Source organism: Gymnoscopelus braueri (assembly GCF_963280865.1).
Source record: "Gymnoscopelus braueri genome assembly, chromosome: 2".
NCBI lineage: Eukaryota > Metazoa > Chordata > Actinopteri > Myctophiformes > Myctophidae > Gymnoscopelus > Gymnoscopelus braueri.
Window position 1 is genome coordinate 2,337,260 of NC_137604.1, and position 19,871 is coordinate 2,357,130.

The 19,871-nt window shown below is 41.6% G+C and overlaps 2 protein-coding genes across 2 annotated transcripts in view; both read left to right on the forward strand.

The window, feature by feature from the left end:
• Positions 1-19,871, forward strand: part of LOC308076077 (uncharacterized protein) — a 382,945-nt gene that overhangs the window by 126,475 nt on the left and 236,599 nt on the right. The window lies entirely within an intron of this gene.
• LOC308075067 (uncharacterized protein) lies at positions 8,803-18,179 on the forward strand (the record flags this gene model as incomplete). The annotated part of the gene is made up of 6 exons (XM_080414660.1): positions 8,803-8,945; positions 11,502-11,591; positions 15,678-15,932; positions 16,055-16,188; positions 17,028-17,140; positions 18,044-18,179. The coding sequence occupies exons 1-6, from the start codon at positions 8,810-8,812 to the stop codon at positions 18,177-18,179; spliced, it is 864 nt and encodes a 287-aa protein (XP_080270786.1). The 5' UTR covers positions 8,803-8,809.

Sequence of the window (19,871 nt, forward strand, 5' to 3'; positions counted from 1 at the left end):
ATGTTTCACTAAAGTACGTTTAAAACATTAACACAACATTCTCACAACCACTGGTTGGTTTTTAATCAAGTATCTGGCCTCAAACAAGCAAATAAAGCATGTTATGTTAGCATTAGCAACAGGCTAACGCCTAATGGTTTCACAACAACACTAAACAGAATTCTCTTTGGTCTGTGGACTCTAATAAGACAATGTCTCAATAGCTCTGTATTAAGGAAATAATGTACAATAAATGACGATTATGTGTGTTTTCATACCAGTAAATAATCTATAATAAATGATCATTGTGTGTGTTTTCGTACCGGTAGTTCTTCTTCACAGCAACCAAACAAAACCACCTGGCAGGAAGTGACGCTTACAGAACAGGAAGCATTTCCTGAATATATAGAGTGTATTGCGCCCTCCAGTGGGAACAACATGCAACTACACCTCTAAATCACACATCTCTAGTAACCCTATGACTCATAGGGTTACACTAATATACATTATGTTACACATGGCAATGATTACCAGTGGTGGAAAGTAACTAAGTATATTTACTCAAGTACTGTGCTTAAGGAGGAATTTTGAGGTATTTTTTACTTTACTGGAGTATTTCCAATTTCCAATACTTTTACTTACCACTACATCTCAGACGCAAATATTGTACTTTTACTCCATTACAATTATTTGAAAACTTTAGTTACAAGTTACTTTTCAGATATAAATTATTAAATTATAAAACATTCAATAACCACTTTAGCCCTATTTTATACCTAGACTATTTGAAAATAGCAGATCTACAAGCTCACAACACGACGTGTAATTTGGCGGTCTATAATAGCTGCACATCAAGTGAACACATCAGACACTATAAGCTGTGACTTTTCTAACTGTTATCTTTACATCATGCATCCCTGATGGAGGGAGGCAGGGGGGGGGGGACGTTACTTAATGTTTTGAACAAGGTTCAAAGCTGCAATCTTCTATCTGGGAATTTAACCCGGGTGTCCTAAGTTTCAACCTCTCACGCCAAGAAGGAACCCTCGCTTGGTGTCCTGCCCAGCACCAGAGTCTAGACAAGTAGGTGTGTTGGTCCTGCCCAGCACCAGAGTCTAGACCAGTAGGTGTGTTGGTCCTGCCCAGCACCAGAGTCTAGAGCAGTAGGTGTCCTGTCCAGCACCATAGTCTAGACCAGTAGGTGTCCTGTCCTAGCCTGGTATCCAGCCTGCTTCGCTACGTTCGGCGGACTTTTTTTTCTCTCTTCGCTTCTCAGTCTGGAAAGCCTCCTATCTCCAAGGGAGGCGGGACATGCCAAAAGCTTCGAAACCTACCGTGGCTTCTGATTGGTCTGTGGTGCGGGGCGGGACAAAAAAAACAGTGTGATCGTTGTGATTCGTCATTCGTTTGAACAACATCCAATCAGCAACGACGTTGCCCAACGTAACATATGTAGTTCCAGTGTAGTTCTGCAAAACGAGTCAATAGGGTGCTCTCCAGACTGAGAAGCGAAGAGAGAAAAAAAAGTCCACCGAACGTAGCGAAGCAGGCTGGATACCAGGCTAGTCCTGTCCAGCACCATAGTCTAGACCAGTAGGTGTCCTGCCCAGCACCAGAGTCTAGACCAGTAGGTGTCCTGCCCAGCACCAGAGTCTAGACCAATAGGTGTCCTGCCCAGCACCAGAGTCTAGACCAGTAGGTGTCCTGCCCAGCACCAGAGTCTAAATGTCTCAATGGAAGAGTAGAGAGACACATAGTTCTTCAAATATAGAAGTTATATTCATTCAAATAAGTGGATTGCAGCCTTTAGGAAGTGATTTGTCAGGTTTGTCAAGTCAAGACTTACGTTTCTATTTCTGCTCTACAGCCACTAGGGGGAGACATTTCACGTCAAAACATTGATTACAATTATGAACCCAACAGAAACACAGAGACACCTCTCCCATAAGGAAGCCTTTCTTTTTTTTTTCTTTTTTTTTGCTACCATTGACTTTCTGCCGTACATTTCCTGTTGTGTAAAGTAACTAAGTACATTTACTCAAGTACTCTACTTAAAGAGATATTTCACTTTAAAAAAAACTGTTGGTCATTTTATCGTCTACTCAGGCCTTTGTGAGCCCCCCAGACAGTTTTTAAGTTGCTCGATTCAGTATTTAGATATTTGATATTCATTTTATCAGACACGCCCCCTTCCTATACAAACCCATTGTAACTTCAAACTTTGTTTTTATTCAACAACAACAAGAGTAATAATAATAATAATAATAATAATAATAATAATAATAATAATAATAATAATAATAATAATAATAATAATAACAAGAATAAGAAGAATAAGACGTATCCAACAGTAACAGTAAATCCACTAAGACAGTAAGCAGGGTAAGCACATACATAAAATGCATAGAGACAGTGTCAGAATATTCAGGAGGACTCAAATGCAGAAAACAGCAGGCAAGAGGCAGAATGAAGTTAACTCAGTCCTTACTGTAAATTCCAATTAGACAGAACAAAAGACAATACCAGAGGTATATCATCAAAAAGCAAAACAAGGCAGGCAAGGGCAAGGCAAAGAGTAAATCCAAAAACACGGTCAACTTCTTAGTCCAGGAGCAAAACAGGAAAAGGGCAGTGGTTCAGGCTGGAACAGAAGACAGGCGTTACTACGACAAACTGACAAATGATAATGTTGAAGCACACTGAAATATATACCCTCAAACTAATCACAGAAACACACAGCAGGTGAGTAGCAACCTATGAGGAGTAGACAATTAGCTAGGGGGAGTGAACACAAGGGCAGGTCTAGAGAGGACTCCTGACAGTACCCCTCCCCTCACGGACGCCCCTAGGCGTCCTAGAGGGTGCCTCAGGATGACGACGATGAAAGTCTTGAATAAGGACCGGGTCCAAAATGTCCCGAGCAGGGACCCAACTCCTCTCCTCAGGACCATAGCCTTGCCAGTCCACCAAGTATTGGCGCCCACGGCCACGTTGACGAACCTTGAGCAGCCGACGTACCGTGTACACCTCAGAGCCGTCCACCAACCTGGGCGGAGGGGGGGGATTGGAGGGCGGGGAGTACGGGCCTTGGTTGACAGGTTTGACTCTAGAGACATGGAAAGATGGATGAATCCGACGAAGGGGGCGAGGGAGTTTGAGACGGACTGCTGAAGGGCTGATGACCTTAGAGATAGGGAAAGGTCCCACAAAACGAGGAGCCAGCTTGTGTGATTCCACCTGTAGTGGCAAGTCCCTGGATGACAACCACAGTCTCTGGCCCCGATGGTAGGAAGGAGCTGGGCGACGACGACGATCGGCATAGTGCTTGACCCTGGCAGATGACCGCAGCAAGGAGGACCGGGCGGCCCGCCACACTTTGCGACAGCGGCGGATGAACTGCTGGGCAGCGGGCACATTAGCTTCCTCCTCCTGGGAGGGAAACAGAGGGGGCTGATAGCCGAGACAGCAGTGAAATGGGGACAAACCAGTGGAGGCAACAGGTAGAGAGTTATGAGCATATTCAGCCCACGATAGATATTCAGCCCACGAGGCCTGGTTGTGAGAGGAAAGACAGCGTAACATAGTTTCAATGTCCTGATTAGTTCTCTCGGTTAGGCCATTCGTCTGAGGGTGAAAGCCTGAAGATAAACATACAGAGGCTCCCACTGATTTACAGAAAGCCCTCCAGAACCGGGAAGTGAACTGTGGACCCCTGTCTGAAACTATGGCCACAGGTAGCCCATGCAACCTAAACACATGGTCTATCATGAGTTGAGCAGTGTCTTTAGCAGAGGGAAGCTTGGGCAATGGAATGAAATGAGCAGCTTTTGAGAACCTGTCTACCACTGTGAGGATGACTGTGTTACCTCGTGAGGGCGGGAGCCCTGTAATAAAATCCATGGCTATGTGAGCCCAGGGTCTAGACGGAACAGGAAGTGGCTGCAGAAGGCCAGACGGAGGTTGAGTGGACGTCTTGTTCTGAGCACAGGTAATACAGGCAGCCACAAACTGCTTTACGTCCTTCGTCATCGAGGGCCACCAGAAGCGCTGCTGGACCAGATAGAGGGTACGTCGCACCCCAGGATGACAGGCAAGCGGTGATGAGTGACCCCACTGTAGAACCTGAGACCGGGCAGAAACTGGCACAAAAAGTTTATCAGGAGGACAATTACCTGGCCCAGGGTCCCGTTGCAAAGCAGACTTAACAGTGTTCTCAATGTCCAGACGAAGAACCCCCACCACACAGTCTCTAGGCAATATGGTGTCCGGATGTACAGGGCGATCTGGAGTGGGAAACTGACGGGAGAGTGCATCAGGCTTCCCGTTCTTGCTTCCTGGTCGATAAGAGAGGGTGAAGGAAAATCTGGAAAAGAACAGAGCCCAACGTGCTTGCCGGGAGTTAAGGCGTTTAGCAGAGCGCAGGTATTCGAGATTCTTATGATCTGTCCAGACTAAAAATGGCACTAGAGCACCCTCCAACCAATGTCTCCATTCCTCAAGTGCCATCTTAACTGCCAGCAGTTCTCTATTGCCAATGTCATAATTGCGTTCAGCGGAATCCAAACGGTAAGAAAAGAAGGCACAAGGATGCAACTTGTTATCAACAGGAGAACGCTGAGAAAGAATAGCTCCAACACCAACCTCTGAGGCATCAACCTCAACTATGAACTGAAGTGTAGGATCTGGCCGAACCAGGATGGGAGCTGAAGTAAAACGCCTCTTCAGTTCCTTGAAGGACTGCTCTACAGCTGGCGACCAGTCAAACGGAACCTTGATAGAGGTGAGTGCAGACAGGGGGGCGGAAAGGGTGCTATAGTTCCTTATGAACCGGCGATAGAAATTAGCAAAACCTAGGAACCGTTGCACATCCTTCTTGGACGTAGGAGTGGGCCACTCCATCACTGCCTTGACCTTGGCGTCGTCCATCTGCATACTCCCATCCTTAATGATGAACCCCAGAAAGGAGACAGTCTGGCGATGAAATTCACATTTCTCAGCTTTCACATAGAGTTGATTCTCCAAAAGGCGTTGCAGGACCTGTCGGACATGCTTAGAGTGTTCCTCAAGAGAAGGGGAAAAAATCAGAATATCATCGAGATACACAAAAACAAACTTATTGATCATGTCTCTCAAAACATCGTTGACCATGCCTTGAAACACACCGGGGGCATTTGTAAGCCCAAAAGGCATCACCAAATATTCATAGTGTCCTCGTGGTGTGTTAAAAGCTGTCTTCCATTCGTCTCCCTCTTTAATACGGACCAAATGGTACGCATTGCGTAAGTCCAACTTAGTGAATACTGTGGCACCATGCAGTACTTCAAAAGCAGAGGCTAAAAGAGGAATAGGGTACCTGTTCTTAACAGTAATGTCATTCAAACCTCTGTAGTCGATGCAAGGGCGCAATGTCTTGTCTTTCTTCCCCACGAAGAAGAACCCCGCTCCTGCTGGGGATGAAGAGGGGCGGATAATGCCAGCAGCCAGGGAGTTACTGATATACTGGTCCATGGCAGCCATCTCTGGACGGGCCAGTGAATATAGCTTCCCACGAGGAGGTACTGTACCCGACAACAATTCAATGGCACAATCGTAAGGTCTGTGAGGGGGTAGTGAAGTGGCTCGAGATTTACTGAAGACTGGTTTCAAATCCAAATACTCTGGTGGCACCTCTGATAGGTCTGGGAATTCCTCCTGCAGTGGAGGCACTGGGGAAACAGAACACTGAGCATCTCTGAGACAATGGGAGAGACAAAACGGACTCCAGCCTAATATTACATCCTTGGTCCAGTCAATATGAGGGTTATGCCGTTTAAGCCAGGGTCGGCCTAAAACAACCTGGACATGAGGTGAGGAAATTAGGTGTAAAGCTATCTCCTCTCTGTGATTGCCTGAGACTAACAGGCCTACTGGGGCAGAAATGTGGGTTACAGTGGCCAGGAGGCGCCCATCAAGGGCATTGGCCCTGAGGACGGGCTGCACTGGAAAAGTCTGCAGATTAAGCTGTTCTGCCAGAGAAGAATCAATAAAACTCTCATCTGCCCCTGAATCAATCAGAACTGAAATAGGCAGTTGTTGGTTAACATAACTAAGAGTGGCATGCATTGTGGACCTGGTCAAAGGAGGGCTCTTGTATGTAACACTCACCAGTAACCCTCGCTCTACTGATGAGCTCTCCCTTTTACTGGACAGGAAGCTTTGAAATGGCCAGCCCCGCCGCAGTATAGGCAAGCTCTCGATTCAATCCTCCTCCTGCGTTCCTCTGTAGACAAAGACAGGCTGGCCCGGTCCACCTGCATGGGCTCCGTGGCATCTGTGGTGACAGTAGAAGGTGTCCGGACTGCTGCAGATTGGGGAGGGGGAAGGATAGGAAGGCGCTGCTGAGGAGGACGACTACCCCCCTTCTCCCTCCAGCGGAGTCGCAGCCGGTTATCAAGGCGGATGGCCAAATCCACAAGTTCATCAAAGGTGGCGGGTAGCTCCCGAGATGCCAGCTCATCCTTTAAACTCTCAGAGAGACCGTCTAGAAAGGCATCATATAAGGCATCATGGTTCCAGCCACACGTAGCAGCCAAAGTGCGAAAATCAATGGCAAAATCAGAAACAGTCTTATTACCCTGCCGCATGTGGAGCAGCTCCCTTGCTGCTTCCCGGCCTGTGACTGACCGGTCGAAAACCTTTTTCATTTCCTTGAAAAAATCGTCCATAATGTGGCACACAGCAGAATCAGCCTCCCATATAGCGGTCCCCCACTCTCTAGCTCTTCCAGCCAGCAGGGTGATGACGTAGGCAATCTTGGAGCGGTCATTAGGGAATGAAGATGGTTGCAGTTGAAAAATCAGAGAACATTGAGAAAGAAAAGACCGACAGGAACCGGGTTCCCCGGAGTAGGTCTCAGGATTTGGGAGCCTAGGCTCCCTAGCTGGTTGAACTGGCTGGACAGGAGCTGGTGGTGCAGCTGCATCGGCTTGGGGTTGAGGAGGCTGAACAACAAGCCTCTGGACCTGCTGTGACAGCGTCGCCACAGTGTCAGTTATCTTTCCCAAATGTTCAGCAACCGACGAAAGGTTCTGTTGCTGATTTCCCAGCAAAGCACCCTGATTAGCAAGAGCGGTCTTCACCTGGTCAAATTCCGCTGAGTCCATTCTTGGTCAGTTTGTACTGTCAGAATATTCAGGAGGACTCAAATGCAGAAAACAGCAGGCAAGAGGCAGAATGAAGTTAACTCAGTCCTTACTGTAAATTCCAATTAGACAGAACAAAAGACAATACCAGAGGTATATCATCAAAAAGCAAAACAAGGCAGGCAAGGGCAAGGCAAAGAGTAAATCCAAAAACACGGTCAACTTCTTAGTCCAGGAGCAAAACAGGAAAAGGGCAGTGGTTCAGGCTGGAACAGAAGACAGGCGTTACTACGACAAACTGACAAATGATAATGTTGAAGCACACTGAAATATATACCCTCAAACTAATCACAGAAACACACAGCAGGTGAGTAGCAACCTATGAGGAGTAGACAATTAGCTAGGGGGAGTGAACACAAGGGCAGGTCTAGAGAGGACTCCTGACAGACAGTGCCTCAGTAATAGGATCATAGGTCAACCAAGAACATAGAATCAGTCTAAACAGTACAATGTCAAAACATAAATGATCTGTACATTGAAACTATACAAACTATAGGAAATTACATGTTAACCTTTGCATAAGTCTGCAAGGTCGTCAAGGCTAGGTCAAGTATTACGGGCTAAAGTGGAGTCTGAAGAGGTGTCTTCAGATTACGGCAGAAAATTGGGAGTGAGTCTGTAGTTGTAACTGCAATGGGGAGTTTGTTCCACAGTTTGGAAGTCTGGTGCCTTAGATGGCTGTAGTTGCTGGACTGTATATCAAATTGTCCTTTGGGGCGGCCGTAGCTTAGTGGGTAGAGAGGCAGTCTAGTAAGAACGTCAAATGGCACACATGGGTCCATTCAATCTATGTACCAAATTATACGTTTTGCCGAGGTAGAGCGGCCACAATTAAGGTTCACTGTGAGCTTGAAGATCTGCTATTTTCAAATATCCAATCTAAAAAAAATTCAACTGGAAACCCTTAGAGCAGTGGTTCCCAAACTGGGGGTAGGGACACCCAGGGGGGTCCCTAAATTATTTTTAGGGGGTCCCCAGATGATTATCTTAATAATATGCAACATAGTTTTCTCACTCATCAGTAAACAAACCAACATACAGTATAAGTGTATACAGGGTATCACATTTATAAAGAGACAATTTAATGACATTTAAGACCTGTTTAATACCAAATTGACAAATATTACGCAAGAAAGTGGCAAACATTGTGCATGAAAATAGCTTGTAGATCGGCTAATTTCACAATATTTATCCGTGGAAACAAGTCAAACTAAATGTAATGCCTACAAGTCCAAGTGCTTGTCAGGGTGTGGGGGTCCCCAGTTCAAATATGATTATTTTGGGGGTCACAGCCTGAAAAGTTTGGGAACCCTTGCCTCAGAGGACCCCTCCGGGGTCCACCGGGCCCCACTTTGACAACCATTGACCTAGACAACACAATGAATGAAGAAACCACACTTCTATATGTTTCTGCTACAATGATTTAACAGAGAATAATGTAAATTAAAACCACAACAACTGCGTGTTCAGACATACGTTGGTGACAGGAAGTGGTATGAAGGGGAGGAGGAGGTTTGAAACCACCGTCTCTAAAACCAGGAAACAACAGCCGACTCTTTACTCTTTCTCTTTCTCTTTCCTTCAGTGTGCAGTGAAGAGTCGCTCCGTATCAGACGTCTAGCAGAACATTGAACGTCTTAGAGGTAGAAATGGCCGTGGCTTCACACTCTGGAGACATCGAGGTCCAAGAGGAAGACGAGGATGAAGAAGGTGATGCTGAATATGATGATATCGACGCCCAGACTCCAACTCGGCTGAAACATCCCCCCAAGAAACAGCAGTCTGGTAAGAAACGTTATTAAAAACATTTCTTATTATATTCCATATTTAACTTAATATGTTATTAAACTATCCATACATAACTTTGTGTTATTAGAACATCCATATATATCTTTACATGTTATTAAAACCATCCATATCCTCTCTGTCGGGTGGAAACCTCACATCCAAAACTGTTACTTTTCAGCATTAAAAAACAAACAAACAGGAAAAGTAGCAGATCTACAAGCTCACGGCGGGTTTCGAGCTTGCAGATCTGCTACTTTTGATACGTTTGTGTGACACTGTTTATTTTGATCAAGTAGGGCTTTCATTTACAGAAAAACACAACAAGTTAAATGGAGAGAAGAGGTTTTGGCCTGACGGGGATGATATATAAATGTATATGTTATTAAAAACATCCATTATGTAATATTAATGCTATTAAAACATCCTTATATGTAACATTTAACTACAGTCTGGTAAGAGATCTTATTAAAACCAGGCCTGGAATTCAGTCATTTTAGGGGCGTGGCCTCCTTGGTCTTTGGTGTCATTTCTTCGAGGGCACAAAGGCCAACTTTAAGTCCAACTCAAATAATTAAACTAATTTAAGGATCAATTGTGATTTAGAATGTATTACTATCAGTGAAATAAAAGACTGACGTGCGGTCCTTACGAAGGCTCCGGCAAGAAGGCTGCCTTTAGTTCCGGTTGTTTCCCGAATGCATAACCAGGGCCGGATTGGATGGTCTGGCACTTCTGGCAGATGCCTGAAGGGCCGGGCAGTCTGGGGCCGCGGCCAAGCCAAGCAAAAAATGTTTTTAAAAAAATGTAAAAAAAAAATGTAAAAAAAAAAACACCCGGGCCACCGGCCGCCCACCGGCCCTTTAAGAGAAATTGTCCGGCCGGGTCCATTCACTACATTTCATAGGGGGGTTGAAGTGATAGTGACACTTTGGTGGAGGGGAGGTGGAGACTCTGTTCCTCCCGGCCCCCGCTCAAGTGGTTTGCTCCGTACGTTTGACGTAAACCGCGTCGCATTGTGATTTGTGACGCGTTGTGAGCTTGTAGATCTGCTATTTTCAAATAGCCAATGTATACAGTAGTTTTAAGTGCTCATGTGGCCCATAGTCGCTTCTTTTGGGCTTGTTTTCCTAGACCTGGTTGTTTGTTTCTCTCATAGAACCTGGCAACACTGCCCGCAGCGGGCAGTTGTTGGTGGCTGGTTTTGCGTGTTTCTCTGTGGAGTGTGAAGCTGTATATTAAGTGTAACAAATAATCGTATGCATGTAGGCAATGTGTAGATAGACAAGTGAGCGCTATGATATTAAACTTGGACTATGACTAGATCGCCGTAAAATGGAGCTACTGACGTGACCTATAAATGGAGTAATAGTAAAGAATAGGTTCCTATCATAGGATATACATAGGAATCCTGTGTATATTCGTGAAATATGAACATCTACAATGGTTCAATAATAATTAGCATGGATTATTACAAACGAAAAACATCTACCATTTTAAATTGTTCTAGTAACTAATCAGGATGCAAAAGCAGCATGCAGAGCTAATTAACAATCAGATTAAATAGGCCAGCTAAAATGTTTGACAAGCAATAATCAAAATACAACTAACACAATAATATTTTTCATTTTGTTTTATATATATTTAGAACAAACTATTATTACTGTTGCTATTTAAACAGTAAACCTACAGTATATGGCCTAAAATAAAATATAAAGTAGAACAAATAAAGTAACCCTAACCCTAACCTAAAGAAGAGTAGGCCTACACCCATAAATCACGTGATCACAACAAAAAAAATCTAAACACCTTTCATGTTAAAGGATTTATAAAAGTAATTTAGCTTTCTGTTACTTCTCTGCTGTTAAAAAAAAACAACTGTGCGTGTAATGAGCTGATCTCCGTGAGATCGGCGGTCACGGAGAATATTCCATGATTTTTTAAAGGTACAGTAAAATCGCCGTGGAGACGGGGACGCTTTCGCTGGCAAGGGGACCGGACACGGATGAATTAATTAATTAATTCCTGGCAGTGAAAGAATTTACTTGCATAATGGGAACAATGTTTTCATATACGTTTACCTTGCAGACGTCACCTCATCTCTGTAATATAATTCATGAATCCATTATCAAAACGTTGTATCTGGAGTGGACTGCTTCAGGACATCTGGCTGTAGGCTACGGCTACACCTACATTAGCAGGTCTCTGAAAGAACAAAACAACAACAACTTGTCAAGTTGTCTGTCTGTCTGTCTGTCTGTATAAATATATATATGTAAACATGGCGGGCACAACAGCTGCTGTCACTGTGAGTGGGGAACATAACGTTTAAATATAAAAACTTCCAAAAGTTTAGCTCAGCATCACCTATCTATAACTTTAGTTAACTTGGCATTGCTTAATATTTGTTATAAGATGAATAATCCGTGATTGCTTGTTCCCTCATTGTTCTCTCACTGTGTGTGTGTGTGTGTGTGTGTGTGTGTGTGTGTGTGTGTGTGTGTGTGTGTGTGTGTGTGTGTGTGTGTGTGTGTGTGTGTGTGTGTGTGTACACAGTCAACAGACAGTTCAAACTGCTTGGAATGGGTCTTGGATTGCTGTGTGTTGTTCAGGCTCTTCTCAACATTGGTCTCAGACTCTCTCTCTGTAAGTCAACCTTCATCTTTTTATTGTCCTGTTTTATATGTCTGTGATGATCCAACAAACATATGATATCCATACAATATATGAATAGTTTTACTATAGATGTATTGTTAACCCATTATAGTCCAGTAATATTGGCACTTGACCTCCCACTAATTGCAACAAAAACAAACTCAACTGATTTTGTGTCCTAAATATGTCCTGAATGAGATGAAAAAAGTCGCAAGGAATTGCATGTAGGGAAATTTCAAAATGGCCGCCATCCACACTGTTATTACACATACAATTATATATCTTGAAAACCGAACACTGTATGAAGTCGACATTTGGCAGGTGTGTTGCTGAGGACCCAGAGAAATGCAGTATCAAGTTTGAACTTGTTTGGATGAGCGGTTCTTAAGAAAGCTGCAATTAAGTGGCCCATTCTAAACAGGCATATTAAGTATAGGCATTCTATGGATAATAAGGGGTTAACCTAGGACAAATTGCAACAGAAACTCTTTCAACTTGTTTTGTTTCGTAAATATGTTAGTTATAACATATCAAAAGTCCTAAGAAGTCCCAGTGGTGGAACATATTGAAAAATGCTTAAATAGGTGATGTGCTGATGTCAGAATTTCCCATTGACGCCCATGTTAAAAAAGATTTAACCATGTTTCCTTGTCTAATTTCCACACAAAAGGTTCAATACTGTCCACTATCAACCAGAAACTGTGTTGGATGCATTACAGTGCTTGTTTAAAAAAAAGAAGAAGAAACTAATCATAACCCTTCAAGTGCCATTTCTGTATGTTATGCATTATGCATTTGTATGCACTCGGTTTTCATGTTCATTTCATATACAATTCTTATGTGAAGCACTGCGCATGTGATTTTGTTGATGTAAAGCACTGCATTTTGTTGTGAAGATACCATCTTCTCTGTTGCGAAGATGGTATGCCGCCAACACTGTCTTGCCAATGCTGAGCTACAAACGCCACCTGTGGAGGTAGGCTACCAAGGTGCCCATGTCTTGGTTGAGACCATCTTCCATCACCTTCAATTATAATTAGACCTATTTGATCCCGTGGGAGAAATTAAGTTTAAGTTTCAGAAGTGTTCAGTGTATTGTCATCGGGACACATCAACAACTTGGCAGGGCCGGGAATCGAACTTGAGACCTTCTGCTTCTGAGGCTGGCTCTCTACCCATTCAGCTATGGCCATCCTGTTGGTCTTTGCTTCCATGTTAGTCATCTCAGCATGATGGCTAGGTCGTCCACATAACCATATTTTTTTCATGTTGTAAATGGTAAATGGTGCATTTGTATAGCGCTTTTATCCAAAGCGCTTTACATAAATTGTGCATTACATTCACCCATTCACACACACATTCATACACCGATGGCGGAGGAAACCATGCAAGGCACCAACCTGCTCATCGGGAGCAATTAGGGGTTCAGCGTCTTGCTCAAGGACACTTCGATACTAACTCTGGGGGAGCCCCCCAGCCCGGGATTGAACTGGGAACCTTGCGGTTTCCAGTTCACTGTACCCTGGCAACTCTACCCCTGAGCCACTGCCGCCCCATGTTGTATCTGGTAGGTCATAGATGTAGATGTTACAGCATTGAGGAGAGAACACACCCTTACGGAATACCATTCCTCAGTCATCTGAGCCAGCTGTGTTGGCCATTACTGGTCTGTAGAGTGAAGCTGCGGTTTGACAGCATCTCCATGATGAAGTTCACCATATTTCGATCAGGGATTGTCCTCCGAAACCTCAGGTGGAATTCACAGTGCCAGACAGTGCCAGACTATTTTCGGATTTAGTAATACAAAAAAAAAATCAAAGTTCTGATTTCTAAAACATTTTTAATTCACTTCATAATAATAATATTAATAATAATAACAATAGTAATAATAATAACTTTATTTCACTTTCATACAGAAAATGCAGCTTAAAGTGCTTCACATCAAAATGTATATGAAATGAACATTAGTTCATAACAATGCATAAAATGCAGCAATAGCACTCGAAGGGTTAAGGCTTTTTTTATTTATTTTTTTTACAAGCGCTGTACTACATCCAACAGTTTCTGGTTGATAGTGGGCAGTATTGAACCTTTTTTGTGGAAATTAGACAAGAAAACATGCTCAAATCCTTTTTTAACATGGGCGTCAATGGGAAATTGTGACATCACCTATTTAAGCATTTTGACATTTTGTAGTGTGATATTGTGCGCGCATAATTTAATTGAGTTGTTTGATCAGTACTTGATCAGTTGTGTGATTATGTGATCATAATAAATTCTTGTCACTGATATTCTGTATCCTTGTTTTGCTACAAGGAACAAATACAGCATAGTCAAATCTAGCAAAAAGGGACAAAAAGTGTTATACTTACAGGTAATTTTCAAAACTTTCCCTTCATACGATTCCTTACGACTTTTTTTATGTGATTCAGGACATATTGAGGATACAAAATCAGCTGAGTTTGGTTTTGTTGCAATTAGTGGGAGGTTGACCCCCATTTTGACCTAAAATGCCTGGACTATTAAGACATGAGGTTGATTCTACAAATGCCTCTAAATCAGTAGTTCTCACAATCTTAAGATTTTCTTTTAAATATTCAAAAACAGCAGATATACAAGCTGCCTGTGAGCTTGTACATCTGCTATTTTTGAATAGCCAACACTAACATCTAAAATGACACAGATGCTTTCCCGGTTTTAAAGGGTTAAAATGTAATTTAGATAGCATGCTATATCTATAAAAAACATATCATATCCCGTAATATATATATTAATAGTTGTACTAATAGATGTATTAACAGCAACAGACGCAGTAGCAGCATTGGTATATATATATTTTTTTTTCATTTCATTTCATTTCATTTCTGTTAGTATTTAATTTTGTATTTAAAAAAAAAAAAAAATAATAAAATAAAAAGGTAATGGAAAAAACCCGTCCCTCTCATCCATTAAAAGGCCAACATCAGTCACCAGAAACAGAGACGGGACATTTCAATGAATATATCATTGAAGTTACAATGGGTTTGTATAGGAAGGGGGCGTGTCTGATAAAATGTATATGAAACATCTAAATACTGAATCAAGTAACTTATAAACTGTCTGGGGTGAAACACAGAATCCTGAGTAGTTAAAATGACCCCAAACATGTTTGAAAGTGAAATATCCCTTTAAGTTTAACATAAAGTTAAATATGTATTCATGTACTAAACAGTTCAGTTTAAAGGGATAGTTCACCCCCAAAATGTCTTTTTTTCTATGGATTAGTCACCCCATGGAGACTTGGAGAATTCATGGATATTTCTTTGTTTTTGTCTCATTCCTAAACCAATAATTTGATGACCGGCAGCGGTTCCAGTAGGAGACACAAAGAGTCTCCTTTGTGTCTCCTACCTGAATCGCTGCCTACCGGTCTACTGGTCATTAAATTATTGGCTTAGGAATGAGACGAAAAAAATATCCATTAATTGAAGTCTCCATGGAGTGAATAATCCATAGAAAAATATTATAACTATAACTATATTATAAATATATAACATATTTTTTGGGGGTGAACTATCCCTTTAACATAAAGTTAAATATGTATGTATGTACTAAACAGTTAAGATTAACATAAAGTTAAATATGTATGTATGTACTAAACAGTTAAGATTAACATAAAGTTAAATATGTATGTATGTACTAAACAGTTAAGATTAACATAAAGTTAAATATGTATGTATGTACTAAACAGTTAAGTTTATCATAAAGTTAAATATGTATGTATGTAGGCCTACTAAACAGTTAAGTTTAACATAAAGTTAAATATGTATGTGTCTACTAAACAGTTAAGTTTAACATAAAGTTAAATATGTATGTATGTACTAAACAGTTAAGTTTAACATAAAGTTAAATATGTATGTATGTATGTACTAAACAGTTAAGTTTAACATAAAGTAAAATATGTATGTATGTAATAAACAGTTAAGTTTAACATTAAGGTTGAAGGAACACAGACACACTCCCTACAGCCTCCTTAAGGAGGTCACATCAGAACACAGTTGTATGTAAAACTCTTCAGTTTGTTGATTCTTCTTACAGATTCTGAATGGATGAAAGAGAAAGACAACCTGATCAAAGACCTGGAGCAGATGACCGACCAGAAGAACCAGCTACAGTCCAGCTACAAGAACCTGACCGACCAGAAGGACCAGCTACAGTCCAGCTACAAGAACCTGACCGACCAGAAGGACCAGCTACAGTCCAGCTACAAGAACCTGACCGACCAGAAGAACCAGCTACAGTCCAGTTACAACCGCCTAATTGAACGTGATGACATCAAGAGGATCATTTGTGGTCAGTGAGACATCACTGTTTTTATTCATTGTTATTTCATGTTATTCATCATTAATCATTAATCTGAGCAAATGAAACAAGGGGGGAAAAGCAGTGGCTAATTGTATTCTTTTTGTTATTAGAATCAGATGGATTTACATTCGATGGTGGTCTGTGTTATTACATCTCTACTGAGAGGAAAACCTGGGAGGAGAGCAGACAAGACTGTAGAGACAAACAATCAAACCTGATCATCATAAAGAGCAAAGAAAAACAGGTGTGTGTGTGTGTGTGTGTGTGTGTGTGTGTGTGTGTGTGTGTGTGTGTGTGTGTGTGTGTGTGTGTGTGCAGGGATGAGCTTTAGGGGGAGCTCAGGGGGACGGCGTTACTATGGGGGCTGGGGGCTGGGAACTCCACATGCACGCGAGCGAGCACTCAGCGGCGAGCCGTCTTTAACACCTTAAACAATGGCCTCAACCTGCATACAATCTGTATGGTAGAGTATGTTAATACAATATAACTTATACAATCTGTATGGTAGAGTATGTTAATATAATATAACTTATACAATCTGTATGGTAGAGTATGTTAATACAATATAACTTATATAATCTGTATGGTAGAGTATGTTAATACAATATAACTTATATAATCTGTATGGTAGAGTATGTTAATACAATATAACTTATACAATCTGTATGGTAGAGTATGTTAATACAATATAACTTATACAATCTGTAAGGTAGAGTATGTTAATACTATATAACTTATACAATCTGTATGTTAGAGTATGTTAATACAATATAACTTATACAATCTGTATGGTAGAGTATGTTAATATAAGTTATACAATCTGTATGGTAGAGTATGTTAAAGTACAGTTGTTGGAGGTGGTCTCACTACACTACCTACTACTGGTAGCCATGCCTGAAGCTCTTAAGTTCAATATCTCTCCTATTAAAGGGCAGATCCCCTCTTTGTTGAGCGGTAAAGGTTTGGTTACCCACACGGGAGACCCGGGTTCAAATCCTATGATAGTTGCAACATCTCTCTGTCTGGAGAAGACATACAACTTACTAATTGTAGCTTTAAGTAACCAGCAGCTTTTCTGTCCAGGACCTTGTTGAGAGAGTTGCTCCCAGAGGCCAGTACGTGTGGATCGGTTTGACTGACAGAGAGGAGGAGGGATCCTTTAAGTGGGTGGACGGAACACCACTGACCTCACCAACGTAAGACTATACCTTCATTAGACAGACAGACAGACAGACAGACAGACAGACAGACAGACAGACAGACAGACAGACAGTTAGTGTACACAGACAGACAGACAGACAGACAGACAGACAGACAGACAGACAGACAGACAGACACAGACACAGACACTTAAAGGAGAGATCCGGACATTATAAGTGTTATCTTTGAAAGGGACAGACAGACAGACAGACAGACAGACAGACAGACAGACAGACAGACAGACAGACAGACAGACAGACAGACAGACAGACAGTTAGTGTGCACAGACAGACAGACAGACAGACAGACAGACAGACAGACAGACAGACAGACAGACAGACAGACAGACAGACAGACAGTTTGCACAGACAGACAGACAGACAGACAGACAGACAGACAGACAGACAGACAGAGAGACAGACAGACAGACAGACAGACAGACAGACAGTTAGTGTGCACAGACAGACAGACAGACAGACAGACAGACAGACAGACAGACAGACAGACAGACAGTCAGTTAGTGTGCACAGACAGACAGACAGACAGACAGACAGACAGACAGACAGACAGACAGACAGACAGACAGACAGACAGACAGACAGACAGACAGACAGACAGACAGACAGACAGTTTGCACAGACAGACAGACAGACAGACAGACAGACAGACAGACAGACAGACAGACAGACAGACAGAATCATGTGAGGTCAGGATTAAACACTTAAAACATATTTTCAATACTTTTCACAATATGTTCATCTATAGTCTATAGTCTATCTATAACATGCTCCACATAGAGACTCCAGGGTTTAAGAGGTTAAAAAACTAAACATTTAGAGAGAAACTAAATCATTGTTGTAAATGTATTGAAATGAATGAAATGTTCTTTATTTCTACAGGTTCTGGAGACCTGGTCAGCCTGATGACTATGGAGGATACCAAGACTGTGTTTACTATTATGGAGAGTCTGGTAGAGGATGGGGTGACGAGTCATGTTCTGCCCCTCTCCGTTGGATGTGTGAAAGAGTTGTGTAGTGAAATCATCATTGTCACAATGTATCAGTTATGTACTGAAACATGTATTAATACCATGTTTCAGTGTTAAATCTACACTGGTTATGTGTACTGAAACATGTATTAATACCATGTTTCAGTGTTAAATCTACACTGGTTATGTGTACTGAAACATGTATTAATACCATGTTTCAGTGTTAAATCTATACTGGTTATGTGTACTGAAACATATATTAATACCATGTTTCAGTGTTAAATCTATACTGGTTATGTGTACTGAAACATGTATTAATACCATGTTTCAGTGTTAAATCTATACTGGTTATGTGTACTGAAACATGTATTAATACCATGTTTCAGTGTTAAATCTATACTGGTTATGTGTACTGAAACATGTATTAATACCATGTTTCAGTGTTAAATCTATACTGGTTATGTGTACTGAAACATATATTAATACCATGTTTCAGTGTTAAATCTACACTGGTTATGTGTACTGAAACATGTATTAATACCATGTTTCAGTGTTAAATCTATACTGGTTATGTGTACTGAAACATGTATTAATACCATGTTTCAGTGTTAAATCTACACTGGTTATGTGTACTGAAACATGTATTAATACCATGTTTCATTGTTAAATTCCAGGGGTCCCCAGCAAAATAAGTTAATACAGCATCACAATCATTTTAACCACTTTATCTATATTTTAGACGTTGGCCATTAAAAAACTGCAGATTTACAAGCTCGCAGCGCGTCACTTCGTCACTTTTTGCCGCGCTGTGAGCTTGTACATCTGCTATTTTTTTTTTAAATCTTGAAAGTATTACTTAAGTATTTCTTTTCTACACAAATCTTCTCTTCTGGGGGGTCCCTGGCACAAAGCATTTACAGATGGGGGTCCCTGGCACAAAGCATTTACAGATGGGGGTCCCTGGCACAAAACATTTACAGATGGGGGTCCCTGGCACAAAGCATTTACAGATGGGGGTCCCTGGCACAAAGCATTTACAGATGGGGGTCCCTGGCACAAAAAATGTACAGATGGGGGTCCCTGGCACAAAACATTTACAGATGGGGGTCCCTGGCACAAAGCATTTACAGATGGGGGTCCCTGGCACAAAGCATTTACAGATGGGGGTCCCTGGCACAAAACATTTACAGATGGGGGTCCGTGGCCAAATACATATTAAAGGAGTAGTTCACCCAAAATATGACTTATTTTCTATCAATACAAACCCCATGAAGCCTTAACTCAAAAGAGTCTCTTTTCAGTCTCCTAGTGGAAGTGCAGCCGGTTATCAAATGATTGGCTCAGGAAGGCAACAAAAACTAAAATATCTCCATGAATTCAAGGCTTCATGGGGTGTGTAATTGATAGAAAATAAGTCTTTTTTTGGGTGAACTAATTTATATATCATATTTTTCAAAGATAAAAACAATTTAGATAAATCATAAAATAAATGAATGTCAAACAATGTGAAAACAATTTCATACATTAAAATAAACCCTTTAGTTGTGACAATCTACAAGCTCACAAAGCGTTGTGTTGCGACATGTTGTGAGCTTGTAGATCGGCTATAGGTCGCGGACCCATTTTCTTTGGTCAGGAGTGAATATCCTTTAACATTATTGTCTTCATTTCAAATCAAAAGATTAGAGAGCAAATTATAATACAAATGATCACACATGAAATTGAAAAGATTTTTTTTT